The 16,663-nt window shown below is 44.4% G+C and overlaps 1 protein-coding gene across 2 annotated transcripts in view; it reads right to left on the reverse strand.

Annotated features, from left to right (window-relative positions):
• Positions 1 to 13,146, reverse strand: part of JPH1 (junctophilin 1) — a 78,486-nt gene extending 65,340 nt beyond the window's left edge. For both annotated transcript variants that reach the window (XM_060287248.1, XM_060287249.1), the window contains exons 1-2: positions 12,469 to 13,146; positions 7,122 to 7,881 (exon numbers count right to left, since the gene is read on the reverse strand). In XM_060287248.1, coding sequence (XP_060143231.1) covers positions 7,122 to 7,881; positions 12,469 to 12,847 — 1,139 coding nt within the window. In that variant the 5' untranslated portion in view covers positions 12,848 to 13,146. The remainder of the gene's footprint in view (positions 1 to 7,121; positions 7,882 to 12,468) is intronic.
• Between the last annotated feature and the right edge of the window lie 3,517 nt (positions 13,147 to 16,663).

A 16,663-nucleotide genomic window follows, 5' to 3' on the forward strand; every position in this document is an offset into this window, starting at 1 on the left:
TAGGAAGAAGCATGTCTTTCTTTCAACAGCCTGGAGAAGAAGGTGAGGAAATTAGAGAGGGTGCCTCACTTGCTCCCATGGGAAATGGGCAATCTTTGGGAAAAATGACAAACATGTACTTCAAACTTTGATGTGCAATACAGAAACCGCAACACACGTAAAGGGTAATGGTGACCGACACTAATATATCCAAACAATATGAAGATGAAGTCTTTGTTATCCTCCACTGTCTTCAGGATCAGGACCCCAGCCTAGCTTGACAGAAACACATGGGGCCATTTCCTTACTCATTTTCTCTTCAGTCTTAAAAAATGTCATTGCCTGTTGACAATATACTGACTCCACACCGACTGCGGCTGGGAAAGGGGTGAGTCTGGACACGCACGTCTGCACACAGGTGGTCAAGTCTGGTGGACTCAACTCCGTTCCTTTGGCTTAGCCCTATTTCCGCTTCCCAAGCCTTCCTTCCCTTCCTGCTTCCATCTTTACCTCCATCTCAGGCTGGCTTCTTGGTCTTCTATCAACCTCCACTTTTGGGAATGGTACTTGTAGGATCGACACGTTTTCTAAAACATTAACTAGATGTAGGGATTTACAGGTTAAAGTCCCATGACACTCACTCTTTCATTCAACCCTTAAAACAACCCTCCTGTGAAGAAAAAGGCAAACGTCAGCCCCCCCACACAGAAGCTTTTCCGCACCTCCAGGCCTGAGCGCTTTAACCAAGACTCTGGAATCTGCTCATGGGCTGGTGAGAGCAGGTGGAAAAGGGCGACAGGCAGCAAAGGCAGATATGGAAGAACACGGGAGACGCAACTGAAAAAAAATAACTGATGCTCTTCTCAGCCATACATTCCCACATTTTAGGTGATGTGCCCCTCAAATTTCTTTACTTATTTAACAGTCTCTTCATTAAAGTGACTTATGAGGCATTACAAGGAGTCCGCCTTCCTATGAAAAATCACTTCCGCTAATAGTTGAAAATTAACCAGAGCCCCAGTAGAAGAAACAAAAACATTCATGGAAAAGGTAACCTAAAATTGTTTTTAAAGATGTGATACAGCCTCTGATATTACAGAAAAGAAATAAAGATAAAATATAAACTATAATAATATCGATTTTCAAAAGAGAAAGAGAAACCTTTTATCCAACAGAATTTAAGGACCTCAAATTCCCTGCCCTTTACAATAACTCGGCAGATTGAGCTTTACCTAAAATTGGTGGTAATAAGTTTAATTTGGATCGATAAAGTGCACTGGCTCATGGCTGACTTTGGGCTTTAATAGGTGTGAACGTAGTCAAGTAATCTTGTGAGGGACTGTTCCACTGAATGTTATTATTTGAGCTAAAGAAAAATGACCAAAAAAAAAAAATGGCTGGACAAGAAAACCTTTCAAAAGGAAACAGACAGCTGAATATTCAGCAAACAGATTTTTAAAAAGACAATAAGCTCTTATGTTCTGCCTTATCACAAATTTTGGTGATGTCAACTAAGTAGGATAGGCCAATGTTATTGTAGTTAGTAAAAGATGACTTCCTGGAAATTTCTTCTCGGACACTCACAGGTATCACTGGACCAGCTCATGACGAATGGAATTAACATTTTGGCTTAACTAGAAGCTGTTATTCCCTGGCTATGCTTTAGTTCTGACACTTTAATGATGTTGACCTAATTAGGGAAAAGGGCACGTCTAACACATACTTTTGCATTTTCTGCACTTCCTTGACTACTGCCAGGTTACAGGGTGATGAACTGTGAGAGCTAGGTTTCCTGTCCGAGAACTGCGGTTTAAAAATGTCTGGCAAAATGGAATTAGAAACACTGGCAGTGTACGTACCCAAAGTAGTGAGGATGTGATTCACTCATTCATCAAATATTTACTAGAGCTCTTATAAAAGTGCCCTGATCTCAACTAGCTGCTGGTAATACAAAAGTGAGCCCAGCTGCCTTCGGGGCCTGGCGCTCCAATCTAAGCTGGAGAAAGAGATATTATACACACATACTGAAATACAATGACGATTTAGACCAACGGGGGGATTTGGACTGAGGGGGTGGGGTGGGAGGGGCAGGGGTGGGGAAACCCTCTGTGAAGAAGAGGCTCTATGTCTAAAGCAGAGTGGGGAGCAGCCCGAGGGGCTGGCCAGGGGAGCCGGGCCTGGGTACCAGCCAGAAGGAGGGATGAGCAAAGACTCCCCTGAAGGAAAGCTGTAGTGGCTGCGTCATTCTGGGCATGGAGGAAAGGGGGGGAGTGGCATGAAACTGTAATGTACCTTTTTAAAAGAGAAGTATGGGAAATATATTTTTCCTGTAGGGTTAAAAAAAAACCCCTGTCATTTTAATATGTGAGTCCCAAACTGGCAAACAGGGAATCCAGTCTCTGGTGCTGCAAACGGACAGAGCAAGCTCACCAGACCCCTTGATGCTGAAGTTCTCCACGTGCTATCTGGCTGCTTCCGTCCCCCAAGCACAGCAGGGCTGGGCAGGGGACAGCACATTCCCTGTCTAGTGCTGCCGTTACCACCTGAAGTGGCACTAATGGTGGGGGAGAGGTTGGGAGCAGACAGCTCCACCCCACTCGTCAGCCTGACCCACCACTGGCACTTCACAGTGGTCCTGGGGGATTCCCAGCCCATCACCCGACTAGCTGCAGTGAGGTTGGCCAGGGTTAGTGAGTAAGGGTCACTATCCCACTCCGCTCTATCCTCCCTTCTTAGGGTTCTTCTAATCTGATAACAACGAAGCAAGTATAAACAAATACCTGTGGTTCTCAGATGCTTTAGGCCAGAGCTCTCCCATCCTTTTCAACACACCTCTTCCACCCTTTAGCATAACTACTCCTTCTAAGGCCCAGATTCTACAAAGCCCTTCCCTCTGTCTACACCCCTCCCTAAATTATCTATTCGTTTCCATGGAAGCGTGGTTCTCAAAGGGTCACTTAAATGCCTCAACCAAATGCCTCACCTTAAAATCCCTCCTTAAAATATTTTTCTCAAGGAACAGTCATTTGAACATCTGTCTTAAGGAATTATTGGAGACAAGAGTTAGCGGAGTAAAAAATGACCAAATGAGAAAAATGACTGAAATGACAGGGACAGTGGGGTGACCTTGGGCAGAGCCTCGGTCTCTGCCTCTGAAAATGAGGAGCTTGAAATGTTCAGAGCTGCTCCCCTTTCTCTTGCACATTTCTTAAAAAACAAGGTGGAGACATTTTCTCAATCCCATGTGATGACTTTTACTCTCTGGGCCAAGACAAGAGGAGAACAAAACATTTTAAAAAAATCTTATTAACATAAAATCATATAAACGTTTGGAATTAGAACAGACACCTAAAGAAAGGTTATAGGAGTTGGCAAATCATTAGCATCCCTTAAAGTTTTAACTCTTTTTTTAAAATTTTTATAAAGTTTTAACTCTTTGAGTGCTAGCCACACTAGCTAGGAAACTTTCAGTAACTACTGATTCTACTGCATTATTTCTACCATCTACTACCTCTTCTCTGTCATCCTCATATTCCCTGATCTATAAGAATTAAGTCCATAATAAGCCTTCAGAAATAAGCCTCCTGTGTTTACTGGGAAGATACACCACTCCGTCTGCAAGGAAGTAAAGGAAAGATCCACAGATCTATCATGTTTTCCTGAATCTTTGGGCCGAAGATGACTGGTTCCATGTCTCCTGATTTCCTTGAGGAGCCATTTTCACAGAGGGTAATTATTTTCCCTCAAAGCTAGGCTTTGTTTCCAGATAAAATAAGGTGATGGTACAAAAGCGGATCCAGGGCTTCCCTGGTGGTGCAGTGGTTGGGAGTCCGCCTGCCGATTCAAGGGACATGGGTTCGTGCCCCGGTCCGGGAGGATCCCACATGCCGCGGAGCGGCTGGGCCCGTGAGCCATGGCCGCTGAGCCTGCGCGTCCGGAGCCTGTGCTCTGCAATGGGACAGGCCACAGCAGTGAGAGGCCCGCGTACCGCAAAAAAAAAAAAAAAAAAAAAAAGCGGATCCATTTCCCTGGGATTTCAGAAACAAACAAAGATCTCTGTAGCATAAAAAATAACAGTGCTACAATAATAACACTATCAGGGAGGCAATCTGAAGTGGTCAATAACCATTAACAGATCATCTCCCTTTGTTGCTAATGTTGAACTAGTGATTTCAACAGTGGCCGCTGCCAGGAGTCTTACTTTCTAGTTCTTATTCTGCCATCACTGGGGCAAGGGAGGGGGAAGAGTGTCTTTATTTCTTAAACTTTTGATATTTTTAAAAGCAAAAACCATTAATAACAACTGCTAGAAGGGTCAGGAAGGACTGAGCAAGTTGCAAAACTCTGTATCTGAAGTAGTCATTAAAGCAAGGAATCTGGAAAGACACTAAACCAGTGAAAGTGAAATATAAAAGGTTAATCGGGAGTTAAAAATTTTTTTTGCCTATCATGTCATCAAAACAGTGTTTTTTTCCTTGTGGTAAGAACACTTAACATGAGATCTACCCCGTTAAAACGTTAAGCACACACTACAGCAACGTTAACTACAGGCACAATGTTGTAGAGAGCTCTAGAACGATTCAACTTGTTTAACTGCAGCTTTATACCTTGGAACAGCAACTTCCAATTTCTCCCTCCCTTCAGCCCCTGGCAACCACCATTTTACTGTTTCTATGCGTTTGACCATTACAGATCTCGCCTATAAGTGCAATCATGCAATATATTTGTCCTCTGACTGGCTTACATCACTAAGCATAATGAACTGAGCATTCTGTAAACAGCTAAGTGAAATCTTTATGAAGGCGTTAACTAGCTAGAAGTACAAGCTCTTAAGCTAAATGTCTGTTAATTATAAACTATTATAACACACTACTCCCAAACTACATAATACCACCCCAAAAGACTTTCGACAGAGAGACTGTGCCTAGAACTTGGATAAGAGTTTTACGATACCGGTAAAATCAGAGATCTCTGCATCACAGCTTTTTGTTATGTAGGTTCGTCCAATTTAATCATAAAAGTCAATAATTAAAGCAAGCATAAGAAAGGTATTTGCTAGAATGTCCCGCACAGGTTTATCTTCCACCTGCCAAGACTGAATTACCTCTAGTATTATCACTAGGTGAAAACAAAAGGGAAGAATCCAAGAGCACATTTCAAATTAGAGACTAGGGCCTAACGAAAAGTATATCAATTCGCTCTAAAAGTTATCAGAGGGCCATGGAAGCTGGCAAGGTTAGATGTGCCAAGTATCCTATCTACAAGCAAAGTAAAAAGCAAGTAGATGCGATGCCTGGTGATCAGAGAAAACCATGATCTACAATAAAAGATGCTCAGCAGATAGGAGAGACCGTTCTTGAAAGTTTGCGCCAATTAACGAGCAATATTAACTTTAAAATTGGGTTTGGGATAAACACGGAAATCTTGAACACTTTAATATCATATATATCTAAAAATAATACAAAAACCAAGACCGCCTCCACTTTCCAATTAGCGTTTCAGACACTCAGAAGTAAACAGCAGCCATAAAATAGGGGCATTTAAAAAAAAAAGAATTTCAGGGCTTCCCTGGTGGCGCAGTGGTTGGGAACCTGCCTGCCAATGCAGGGGACACAGGTTCGAGCCCTGGTCTGGGAAGATCCCACATGCCGCGGAGCAACTAGGCCCGTGAGCCACAACTACTGTGCCTGCGCGTCTGGAGCCTGTGCTCCGCAACGAGAGGCCGCGATAGTGAGAGGCCCGCGCACCGCGATGAAGAGTGGCCCCCGCTTGCCACAACTGGAGAAAGCCCTCGCACAGAAACGAAGACCCAGCACAGCCATAAATAAATAAATTAATTAAAAAAAAAAAAGAATTTCAGAAGTCTAGAAGTATTAAGTTGAACAATATGAAATCGCCATTTTTTGTACATCGAAAAGTTTGAACATCAGAATTTTCACATGGTTCCACCAAAGAAAAGGGAGGGCTCATTAATTTAATGGTAAGAATAAAAGCCTGAAGACATGCTAAGAGTTCGCGGTTTCAAAAGAAGGTTTACTTCAATGCGAGGATAGTACTGAAGCAGGACAAGGGTTTTTAATATTCTACGATAAACGTTATGTCTCAAATCACACGAAACTAGGGCCAGTCAGTACCTGCTCAAATGAGCCTAAGAATAAAATTTTCCACGTATAACCGTCCCACTTTCTTTTTTGACTAACATATGACATCCAACCCTAGTAAAATTCTATTCCCAGTCGGTTTCTCCATGCCCTGGTTGGATGCCTGAACCTGGCTATCATGGGTAGAACTTCAGGGGCGTGCCCACATACACCTCACTTCTCAATCTACTATTCACCACTGTGTCCTACTCACTCCAGCCCTCCTCTGCCGCTCTTTCTTTTAACCTTGGCACACTGACAGTCCCATCTGTCTTTGTCAGGCTCTCCCCACCCCCTTCCTTTCAATATACCAATGATCTAGTCTTTCTTGCATAGAATGGGGGGATTCTGCCGAGCCTCGGTCACTCTGCCTTTCCCATGTAGGTAAGCTTTGCTGTTCAAAGAATGTCTGCTGGATTCTGTCACGTAGCTTTACATTTCTGCCTTATCTGAATCCTGGTGAGTTTCCCAAAACCAATCTCACCTATAAGGCATCCATAAACAGAATTTGAATATTATAAATTAGGATAATTTTCTAAGGCAGAGTTGTACACACCTCCAACTTTAATATTAGAATAAAGGGACTCACCTACACTAGGTGGGTTTCCAGGTGGATGGTATTTTCTTTCCAGCACACAAAAGCACTGTGCACTCTCTGGAAGTATTTCAGGGGTACTTTTCTTTCTTAAAAAAAGTAACTTTCTGGACTCTGGGAAATGTACACAGGCTCTGAGTCAACTCCATCACGTTCAGTATTAGGGAAGTAATTTATATGAGGAAGGGAACCGCAATGTGCCTTCGACATTTTTTGAGGGCGGAAACTTTCAGAAGAGTGCAGGTACGTTTCTGACTCATTCTATTGGGCTTAATCATTTTCCACCTTTGATTCCGGCAGTTGTAGAACCTATTTGGTGATGTCACCAAAGGACTGACAAACATATTATTTGATATTCCACTGTTGCGAAGGACCCGGGCAGAACCACCCATCCTGTGCGTACATACCTTGAATTTGCTATTTCCACTTTGGTTCTCGCCATGGCGGCTGCCCTTTGCGCGCCTTCGATCGCTCTGTCCACCTTCTCCCTAGTTTTTGTATTTCTTATTGGTATAAGCTGCTTCCTTATTCCACGGACCAGAATATTATTTTTGTATTTTCCCTCTTCCTTAGAGCCGTCGGGAAACACGGTGCAGCCATACCCGTGCCTCTTGTTATTTGCCCACTCGCCTTCATACTTCATGCCGTTGGAGCGCTCGCTGATGCCGAAGCCGGTGCGCTTGTCATTCTTCCACTCGCCCATGTAGGTTTCCGTGGTGGTGGCGTCCACGTGGTCTTCCACCGGGCAGAAATCACAATCTACGTCGCCGAAGCTGATGGTGGAGTTGGCGTCGCTGGAGCTGATTCGGCTCATGGCGGCGTCGCTGCGGACCGAGCTGCGCTTGCTGGAGATAGAGGACTTGGATTCGGACTTGCGCAGTTTCATGCTTCCCAAAAGGGAGCCGCGGCGGAAGAGGCCGCCCTTCTTCTTGCCCGCGAGCTCGGCGTCTGCATGGAAGTTGAGCACGAAGCCCCCGCGGCTGCCGGCCGGGCTGTCGGCGGCTGCCGCGGCGTCGTGGAGCACGCTGCCGTTGCTCTGCTCGCTGCGCAGCGAGGCCAGCGACGTGCGCAGCGGCGAGCGGATCACCGTGGCCATGCCGTAGGGCACGCTCTGGCGCACGCCGTAGCCGTGTCGCATGCCGCCGGCCCACTGGCCCTGGTAGGTACCTTCGAGAGACCGCAAGAGAGCACAGCGTAAGTCTGGGGGCCGAGGGGGCGCTGGCGCCTGCCAGCGCGGGGCGCGCACGGCTAGAGCCCTGCGCGCAGGCCCGGCGGCCCAAGGTTTAATCCCGCACATTGCCAAGTCAACTCTTAGGGATGCTTTTAAAATTCCATTTGTGAATCCCGTCCCTGAGATGGTGTGCCTAGACCTTTTCTGTAATTGTATGTAGGCTTTTTGTATACAGCTGTGGTGGCTAAAAAGCGTGCACTGTTTACCTTTGGGAAAACTGAGATAAGGCCAGAGGAAAACTTCCACACTTAGCATTACGGAATTCATCTCAGGGCAAAGGCGTGCTTGACAGTGTCCACTAAAACCTTGTTGACACCAGATCACTTTTTCAATGAATATTATGCCTTCTCAGGAAAAGAATAATCTCTAATCGAAAGCATTTGTTTTCAGTAAGTTTTTCTATTAAATAAATTAGCAGAGACGTTTAAAAATTAATCTGGAGCAGCTTTTTAAATAACCTTAGGAGGAACTGAATGTTAAGATTAGGGAACTTAAGAATTTTCTCTTCTACATCAAGTTCATTTCCTTTTAATTAAAGGAAAATTTTAAATTAAAATATCCCCCAAAAGAAGCTATGTAGAAATTTTAAGATGTAATTACTTATTATTCCTAACTCACAATATCACAGAACACCAATCATGATAACAGTCTGTCTTGACTTCTTTCAGTTTCTGATTATACCGAGCTACCTTGCCATTTTATATTGCCGTGAAAAGATTTCTATTGCATGGCATACAGTTATTTTTAAAATACCGAGAAGTGCTGCTTATAGTTTTATATCATTGTGTTAACAAGGGCTGATTACTGCACTTAAAAGTTAAAGCCATAATGGCTCCAAAGTCAAAAGTTTTGACTAATTTCAAGACTACCGTCGCTTTCTGTTCATTCTGATAGATTTTTGGTATATAAGTAGACAGTAGCAGGGAGACAATGAAATATGAAGTGGGTCTGGTACTGTGAATGTCATATTCTGGGTAGGTCTTAACATCTTAACCTGACACCTAAGAACTTCTGAGGAGGTGGGCATAAACCCCAAAGGATAAGATAGTCAAATAGAACATTTCAGATCAAGAAGCTTTCTACTGAATATTAGCCATCTCCAAACAGGGAAGGAAACTGAATTATTTCCTTAATAATTATTTCTTTAACAGGGAAGGAAATTGAATTATTAGGAAATTGCAACTTACTTTCCCTTTTCCTGATAGATAAAATTTTAAGTTCTAAGATAAAAGTTATACAACCTGACTTACACACACTAAAACTACCTTATTTTTAAATACTTTGTTTAAATAAGCAAGGAATGCTATAATTGTATCCTTCTACATAATGACAAGTTAATTTTGCTAGAACAACTTCCAACATACTGTTTGATATCAAGAAGTATTTACACTTTTAAAATGCAACCATACTGTCTTAGGAATTCCTAACACTGAAGGGAAATTAACAGCTAGTTTCCTTAAACTGCTATCTCCAAAAAGTATTTAGAATTTCCAACGACGTATTGCTTGAAAACTCTAAGTGGTTTAAGGCAACAGCAATAATTAGAAAGTTTAGGGTGTTGCTTAACTGTCCAGTTGAGAAGCAGAACAATGGCATTGGCTATATTCCCGTCCTATTCTGTTGAGGAACAGTATATGGAAGAATTCCTCCACAGAATTGCTAGAAACCAATTTACAGTCAAAGTGTTAGTGGCTCATCTGAAATTTAAAACAGGTTTAGTTTAGTCAATGAACCTAGCAAAAAAAGGGCCTCTAGTTCTTTATGAAGCAGGTGGTTTCCACCTGCTCCCTGCTGCTCAAATAAAGTTCTAATTAGTTCCTCGCAATCCCTTAAATATAGATGCATAGTTCACAAGTTTAAAAATTATTTTCATGGGTTTGAAGTTATGTGCTATGATTCTGTGTCTGGGAGCTGATTTTCTAGATATGGCCATTTTCACTAAATAAGCTTGTAGTGGAAGGCATCCAGTTCAGAAAGAATACCAGTCAAATTTAGACTTTATTATGCCAAACTTAAATCTACATGCTGTGAATGGGTATGTGCATGTGCAAGTATGCATATAATTAACAAAACAATGTGTCTTCCTAGATATTTTCAATAGCTTCATGACAGGTGAAAAAAGGAACCACAGCAGGATCAGAATTTGCACCAAATATTCTGGGCACCTAGACTTGGATTTCATGAGCATGGTACTAATTTATTCTTAATATTCAGGGGCTTTCTATTTCAGTAACACTTCACACACAAATCACTAATAAAATAAACCGAGTGATACTTGTCAATGGAATTATGGCTTCCTTCCTCTAGTTTAATGCCACCACAAAATACATGGAATCAGATTTTCCCTAGGTCTGAAAGGGTAGCTAGGGATGGACTTGTGGTGCAGAGGCAAAAAGTAAAAATAGGGGAAGTGATATGTCCTGTTTTGGCCAAAATCTTTGTATGAAATAAGTTGTAGCAATACACTTCAATTTAGACCCCCATTTTATGATTCAGGACTTTCTAATTAACTGATTGGCATCCGAAAGAAAAACACAGAGTAGGAATTCAATAGTGATTTTTAAGAGTTTTTTCTCCCCTTCCTAATTGGTAGCATATTAGATTTGTTTTTGGTAGAAAAAGAGAACCACAGTCCTACAGTGATGCCAAATTTTGAGGTTTTTAAAAAATTCTTTTAAAAGTTAGTTTTAAAACAAGATGCTGATTATCTACCCTCATCCTAGACACTTATTTGAGCTTCCACAACACATACACAGAGGACCTTTACTGTGCTACATATATATATATATATTGATTGCTAGGTATAGTGAATACTCTAAACCAAGAGATTTTGTTTAATGAGTAGTAACTTTGAAAGAAGACATTTATTTTTAGCCTTCCAAATACTGTGGTAAAAGAACTATCCATGGCCTTCTTGAAAGGTTATAAAATAATGCACACATTTGAAAGATAAGTTTTGTATTCCAACTTTCGAGCATGGAATTTAGTTATATTGTAGACCCGGGGCCTCCAATAAAATCCAATCACAAGCTAACATGTTTGTAAGGCTGTCAACCTAAGGCACTCTATGCCCATTCAGAACATTTAAGGGCCCTAATTACTGTGGAACTTGAAACTCATGCAGCCCATATACAAGTATTTAAGTCCCCCCCCTTTAATCCATGAGAACCATATCCTTCATTTATACTGTAGGATGAAAAGATGTCCTTTTTAGCAAATCCTACCATTCTGCCGTTTTGCATTTGAAACACGGCCCAACTGTTCTGAGTAAGTGAAGTGTACAAATTGTATAAGCTTTTATATAAGCAGTGGCCTGACTGGGGTTGCCGTGGGCTGGAGAAACTTTTAACTGGATCCCTTTAATATCCTCCAACTCTGAGCTGCAGAATTCTGACCTTGCTTCCTACAACCCTCTTCAACTAACTGATTATGTTTAGTATATGAAAATGTATTTTACCAAAGCATAAGACATGCATGCTTCTCAGTTTATTACAAAAGGAAATTCATCAGATTTTGATACCTGTTTCAATAATGTTTCCTGGCTGGGAAAAAAAAAGGGAACTCTGCCCTCTTATATACAAAATTTCTTTTGCAAATATTGTTTAAATATTAAAACAAGGTGAATTTTGCTCACAGCCAGAATACCATTTCGGTCATACACCTTAGTGCAAACCGGCGATTTCGTACTGCCATTCTCAGGAGGAAAGTAGCTGTTAACTTAGCAACTATACCTTTCAATTGTATTTTTTAAACCGTAGACTCCATTGTTCATTTCTAAAGTGTTTTCCTCATAATTTGTCCAGCTATCTGCAGCTCAACAATGAGTACCTTCTTTTGATGTAAAACCAATACTTCAAGAAACCGAATGAAAAACAGAAAGAAAACCCCACATCCTCCGAATCCCACCTGCATCAGGTGGCCTCTCCACTCCCATAACTAGGATGTTTCCAAAAGCACCTCAGATAAGGAACAATTCCCCAACATCCTAGTTAATGGGGTTCTGGCTTCTATCTTTAGGCTACTAGAGGACCAGAAGCGAAATACGACTCCACGTGAAACCAATCCCAGGAGCGGTCCGCAGCGACCGCCAGCCTCACAAGCCCAGGGCGTTCGCTCTAACTCCATGGGAGTGGTGATTTCAAACCCGCCCGGGAGAGGGAGGGATCAGGAACGTAATGTGACGGGCTCAAGTGACAGCGTCCCCTCTCCAGCCCAACCCTCCCGGGCGCGCTCCCTCCCGGTGGCAGCGCGGCGCCGGCCAGGTATATTCACGCCTTGCTCCCCAGGGTGTGCACACACCGCCCGCTCCAAGAACCGGGTCAGATCCAACCCTTGCGCACCAGTCGCGTCCCACTGCACCCTCCCGGGAAGAGCGGGCGCGGGAAGAGGGTGGGAGGCTTCCCCAGGTGTTTTGGCGGGTTTCCGGACACGTGCGCCTCGCGTCCTCCCCGCTTCCCCGCAGTCTGGGCAAAGCCCACCGCACTAGCTCGCGGAGCAGCCGAGCCGCCAGCGACGCCGCTCACCTCCGTCCCCGTAGGTCTCCACGCCGTACCCGTCCTGCAGCCCGTTACTCCAGGTACCCTCGTAGCGAGCGGGGGTGCACAGGCTCTGCCGAACCCCGTAGCGCCCCTTGAAGCCATGTGACCACTCCCCCCGGTACATCCACTTGCCCTTCGTCTCCACCCCCAGCCCGTGCCGCTTGCCCTGCGCCCAGTAGCCCTGGTAGGTGTTGCCGCTGGGCCAGGTGTAGCCTCCGACCACCTCGAAGCCGTGCGACCAGGAGCCCGAGTACTCGCCCTGGCCCTTGGGCCCCGTGCAGATGCCATGCCCGTGCGCCTTGCCCTCCTCCCAGCCGCCGCAGTAGGTGCCGCCATCGTCGAAGTCGAACCTTCCGCCCGTCATTCGGGGGGCAGCCCCGGCGCGCTCCCCGCGGGGGCACGGACGCGGGCAGAGCTGGGCACGGCAGGGTGTAGCTCGGGGGTGGAGGCCCGGCGGGCGAGCTCACGACAGCGCCCCGGGCAGCTCGCGCCGCCGCTCGGCTCCAGTCCGACGCCGCCCCCGTCCTCCCCTCTTCTCTCGCCGCTGCCGCCGCCGCCGCCACAGCCGCCTTCCTCCTCCTCCTCCTCCTTCGCCGCCGCCGCCCTGGCCAGCGCCGCGCGCGAGAGGACAGCCCGGGCTCCGGAGCGGACCTTCAGCTGCTCCCACCCGCCCACGTGAGCCGGGCGCCGCCCCGCGCCCGCCCCTCTTCCCCTCCCCGGGCGCCGAGGCCCGGCCCCGCGGCGCTCCCGCACCGCCCCCCCCCCCGGGCCCTGCCCCCAGCCTCGGGAGCCGCCGCTTCCCCGGCGGGCGGGCTGGCTCGGGACCGGCCGGCGCGCTTGTGTTCTCGCAGCGGGATGCGGGTGGGAGGGCGATTGTGCCCAGGGCCGCGCGCGAGTCCCCGCCTGCCTGGAGGAGGAGGCGAGGCCGCGTGTGTGGAGGCAGCTCGCGGGCGGCGGAGGCCCAGGTGTTTGTGTTTGGGGTTTATCAGTGTGGTGACGCGCCCATAAGTGCGGCCACGTGTGTGTTGAGGGAAAACTCATATGCGTGTTTGTCTGCATGGGGTTCGTAGTTGCATTTTTTCGGCCTTCCAATTTGTGTACTGTTGCGTTTGTCATGCTCAGCTGTCACCGTGAATTAACATCCCCCAGATACATGTATGCATGTGAGATAAGTCTGCCACAACCTAGATCTAATTGTGCAGAATGTTCTTTTACACCTACCCATTTCAAAGCACATGTGTTTGCATTTATTTAATGAATATACAGGGGGAGAGCAATGCAGTTTGAAAAAGCACAGAATAAACTGGTGAGTTTTTTTGTTTGTAATAATGAAGAGGGTGTTTTTAACCTGTCTTTGCAGGGATATAGGGTATTTGCTTCTACCTCAGAGCCTGCTCCCTCTAATGCCTCATTTATTCTTCTAACAACCCTAGAAATTCTTCAGCCCGGAGCTGTGTACCCAAAGGGCAGACGGCTCAGTCTGTGTATGTTGTATAAGTGTCTGGAATGCACACCTGGTACCTCTCCACTGGCATCCACAGTTTAAGAAAGTAAATAGAAGCTTTCAAGGAGGAATATGGTAAGTAAAACACTGCTCTAAACTTACAAAGAGTCCCTGACCTACAAAACTGGAGACAGGTGTCAGCTGATCTACTTTCCAGCTGCAACACTGCTTTGTTGAATTCACTTTAGACAACTCTTTTAAACTTTTAAACCTCTATTTCACCATCTTCCAAATGGGAATGACAAGATTTACCTTTCACTTTCAATGTTAGATAATAACTGAATATACTGTGGGTGCAGTGTAAAGCCAAACATCAGAGATTTGTTAATAGGCAAGTTGCTAAGTCAGTATTGCCTCTGGGGAAAGCAGGCACTGGTTTCAACCTTACCCTTAAAATACCCATGGGAGACACTTCTCTGTGGTTCATAGCCAGGGGTCTTGGGTTAGCCTCTCAAGGACACTGCTTTGCAGAGCATTCCTGGTATTCCTTAGGCTGAGAGGCTTTTGGATGACACAGTAAGCACCAGAGGCTGCCAAAAGTTCTCTCACTAGGTTTTGATAATCAGATAAAAATATAAGGACAGGTGTCAGGGAAGGCAGCGGGGAAAACGGAGACTAAACTGCACAGAAAAGGAACTGAAACTGACCTTGATTGTCTCCAGCTCAGGACTGGAGCTGGCCTTTCCTGCTTATCTGGCTGAAATACTGAAAGAAAAATCTCAGTTTACACAGAACCAAATCACCAAAGAGAATTAGAAACCCTTATCCATGGCGCTGCCTGCGGAGCTGCCAGGAATAGTGCTTACCCTAGTGGCCTGAAATAATTATGCACCTTGCTCAGCATCTTGTCCTGGGCTGGGGATTGATTTAGGCCACTGGGAAAACGAAGGCCCAGGATTTTGCAGCTGAGCCATAATTCCATTTTTCTGGATCAGGAGCTAGTGTAGACGGTCCCATTTCCATCTGTTTTGGGGTTCTTTTTGATACGCGAAACTGTGGGATCGCTCAGGCCAACATATTTTTTTCTCATTTTGAACTGGATTTCTTCATAGAGTAACTTTTGTTTTTTTGCCTTTTTATTTTCGACCCACCCATGTGTGTTAGGATCTACATATATGAACATTTAAGGGCTAAACTTGTGTTTGCAGGCATGGTGGAAACATTTAACGCCTTTTTACTTTTCCTAATTAGCTGTCAGGCAAATGATGGACTTTCTGAAATACACAGCACGGAGTAAGTAAGTTTCTGGATCTATAATGGATGTGTAGTCCATCCATGGTAGATGGACAAAGGGCGTTGGTGCAAACACATCTGGGAAGAATATGGAGATCTGGGGACAGTAAAAGATATGCTCATTTATCCCTTAATCTTTTACTCTTGCTATCCCTCATAGATGTCTTCCTTGGAAGGACCCTTCATTAAAAGAAAGAATCCACCACCAGGTGTCTGCTATTACATTTCAACTCATCAGTCCTAACTCGACTCTGCCACTGACTCTCTTCACAGGGGAAAATTAGTATTGAATTTTTGGTAGTTCACTGAGAGATTTTTGGCAAAAAATCATACATACAGAGCATACGACCCATGCTTCCATTTACCTGCTGTCATCCCGGTGCAGTGTTTCCCCAGTCTGACTGATATGTTCATTAACGTCAGTGCTCAGGTTCAATGGCAACGGTTGGAGAAGACAAGGGAACGAGAACCGGGAAGAGGAAGAGGTGCTGAGGACGGTGGCACAGCACGTAGGAGGTAGTGGAATAACGCTGCAGTTTACTAGTTGGGGTTAGTAATGTCCTCATTGAGTTGAATTTAGCTTTAAGAGGAGATTAGTAAGAAGAGAATATGAATGTTGGTTTGACAGGTGGGGTGCGGGAGGCCATTAAAGCCCAGGGGCCAGCAGCCACGCTAGCGCTTGGTTTTTCTCCACTGTTTAAAATGCGGCCTTGTAGATTTCCATTCTAGAAAATTTTGTAACAAAAAGTAAGCCATTTGAGTGTGAATGTCTAGTAACAACATGTTGGTGAGGATGTTTTGCTTGGAATTTTATCTTTTTTTAATAGAAGATGTGTTTAAAATTTTATTGGTGATTTCATTTATTTACATATTAGAATTAGTTACTGAGAATTTTTAATAAAACTACAAATGACAGAAAGCTAATCTGGAGGTGTATGTTGTCTGAAGTGTGCTTATTGATTCAAAGTGTGTACAAAAGCAAGTAGAATTTAAATTACTTGATTTATTATATAAGTCAAAATGAGTTTTACTACTATTATATATAGGACGGATAAACAACAAAGTCCTACTGTATAGCACAGGGAACTATATCAATATCCCATGATAAACCATAATGGAAAAGAATATGAAAAAGAATATATATGTATAACTGAATCACTTTGCTGTACAGCAGAAATTGACACCAATTGTAAATCAACTATACTTCAGTAAAATTTCAAAAAGAGTATTATTAGCATATCTGTGATAAAAGATTCATAAAAATTTTAAAAACTTGCCCACAATAAATAAAAAGTTAAGAAATATGGCCATAAGCTTTGCAGATACCATGAAGTCAGAAGAGGAAGCGACTTACGAAATTAATGAGCTTCACAACTTTGAAGGAAATTACGGTATGCCAGATATGTGTCAAGTTCTTTACATGCATTAATTCATTCAGATCTC

The sequence above is a fragment of the Globicephala melas genome, chromosome 17 (assembly GCF_963455315.2).
Source record: "Globicephala melas chromosome 17, mGloMel1.2, whole genome shotgun sequence".
In the NCBI taxonomy this organism is placed as follows: domain Eukaryota; kingdom Metazoa; phylum Chordata; class Mammalia; order Artiodactyla; family Delphinidae; genus Globicephala; species Globicephala melas.